General features: G+C 42.9%; 1 protein-coding gene across 1 annotated transcript; it reads left to right on the forward strand.

The window, feature by feature from the left end:
- The first annotated feature begins 563 nt into the window (after positions 1–563).
- Positions 564–1,890, forward strand: LOC132407175 (general transcription factor II-I repeat domain-containing protein 2-like). The gene is made up of 2 exons (XM_059993466.1): positions 564–1,667; positions 1,753–1,890. Exon 1 carries the CDS (start codon positions 917–919, stop codon positions 1,661–1,663), a length of 747 nt encoding a protein of 248 aa, XP_059849449.1. The 5' UTR covers positions 564–916; the 3' UTR covers positions 1,664–1,667; positions 1,753–1,890.
- Positions 1,891–2,091: the final 201 nt, after the last annotated feature.

Here is a 2,091-nt window from a genome sequence, read left to right on the forward strand (position 1 = left end):
AGGAGAATAGTTTTTTTGAAAAGCACAAGGGATTCCCTGTCTTCTCATTGATTCAGGCGAGAGGAGAAAGTCTAATACTAGAAGGCATGCATTTAAGGTGGAAGACGGGTAAACTGAAAGGAGATGTCGGTGGCAAATTATTTTTTGGACCGGGACTGGTGGGTACCTGGAATGCCATGCAAGAGATAGTAGTGGAGGTAACAGCAGTCCTCATTTTGGACAAATCTGTGGAAAAATCCATCAATACAATTTACAGTGTTAATACAGTGGAAATTTTGTAAAATACCACACAAAGCAATTTTAAACTGACAAAAATCCAGATGCTGTGGCCAATCAAGAACCTATCAATCTTTGCCTTAAATACACCCAACAACTTGGCCTCCATGGCTGCTGTGGTAACAAATTCCACAAATTCATCACCCTCTGGCGAAAGAAATTTCTTCGCATCTCTGTTTTAAATGGACACCCCTCTATCCTGAGGATGTGCCCTCCTGTCCAAGACTCACCAAGATGGGAAACATCCTTTCCATATCCATTCTGTCTAGGCCGGGGGTCGGCAACCTGCGGCTCCCGAGCCATTTGTGGCTCTTTCACCTCTGTGCTGCGGCTCCCTGTGGCTTTGGGAAATAATTGGTCAGTATTTAATTAAAATGTATTTTATGTTAGTTTGTTAGCTTTTGAAATGTAATTATGGTGATCTTGTACAACCTAAGTGTAGCGACACATTTCCTGCCACATCCGAAACGGCTCACAATTAGCCAGCATTCCGGCTAAGGGAGATAGCCTACGGGGGTTTGTGAGTACGCGTCTTTTGCAGCATCTGCGTCCATGGGGGCTGGGTTGAGGGAGGCTTAAAAGCAAGGCTGTTTAGTTCGAATAAAGCTATCTTTGACTGCAGTTTACTGACACCGCTACAATGTGTTTTTATCGCTGGCTGTCCAGACGGAAGGTGCTGAAACGCTTTGTCGCGTGTCTGGAAGAAGTGAAAACTTTCCTGGGCAGCAAAGGGCTCAACTTTCCTGAGCTGGAACAGCCAGAGTGGCTGGAAAAGCTACACTTCATGGTAGACATGACAGCGCACCTGAACACGCTGAACACAGCTCTTCAGGGGAAAGGACGTACAGCCCTGCACATGTTGGAGGATGTTTTGGCATTCAAGCGCAAGTTGACAGTGCTTGCCAGAGATTTACAGAAAGGCACTTTGTCTCACTTCCCCAATTTGAGAGAGTTCAAACAAGGTCACGACATGATAATTTCGGAGTATTTACATTCTGCAATCATCGCAATGCAAACATCGTTTGGGAAACGCTTCTGTGAGTTCAGAGAGGAAAAAAACACATTATCCTTCCCGGTCACTCCCTTAAGCATCGATCCTTCCCTACTGAATACGACTGCATTGGCAGGTGTGAGTCAACCTGATCTTGAGATGGAACTGGCCGACATAGCCGACAAAGACATATGGGTGTCCAAGTTTAGACGCTTGACAGCAGACCTTGAAGATGTTGCCCGTCAGAAGGCCGTTCTTGCTCAGAAACACAAATGGAGTGATATTGAAAACCTCACAGATGACAGCTTGCGATCCTGTGTAAAGATGAAGGTGACATCATACAGCCCTGATGTGCAGACGCTGTGCGCTGAGGTCCAGGAGCAGAAATCCCATTAACCAAGTATGATAAATATTTTAATTGCCTATTATTTTACTTATATTCATATTTTTTCATTGTTCAGTGAAATAGTCCTTTCATTTTTCAGGATGACAGCTGGCTGACGTTATTTTTGGTTTGCTGCTGGCGGAAAATTTAATTTCGGCGTTTTTCATAAATACAAGAAGGACTCAAATAGACATTGAATATTTTACTTAAAAGTAACTTTCAACCCAACGTCTTTTTTTCGGAGTTCAAAATGTTTTTGTTGCATGCAGAAATGTAATTTCGTTTTCTCTGCAGGAGTTCATCAATTTCATAAATGCAACACATTATAGTTTGTTTATACATAGCATAAAGGCAAAAAAAACGTTGTATGTAGTGTTATTTCATTTTAAATGTCAAACGGGTTTTGCGGCTCCCAGTGTTTTCTTTTCTGTGGGAAACG

Source organism: Hypanus sabinus, chromosome 17 (genome assembly GCF_030144855.1).
Source record: "Hypanus sabinus isolate sHypSab1 chromosome 17, sHypSab1.hap1, whole genome shotgun sequence".
Classification (NCBI taxonomy): domain Eukaryota; kingdom Metazoa; phylum Chordata; class Chondrichthyes; order Myliobatiformes; family Dasyatidae; genus Hypanus; species Hypanus sabinus.

Bases quoted from the DNA above. Each gene is read 5' to 3' on its own strand.
- LOC132407175 (XM_059993466.1), top strand. From the start codon at position 917: ATGTGTTTTTATCGCTGGCTGTCCAGACGGAAGGTGCTGAAACGCTTT.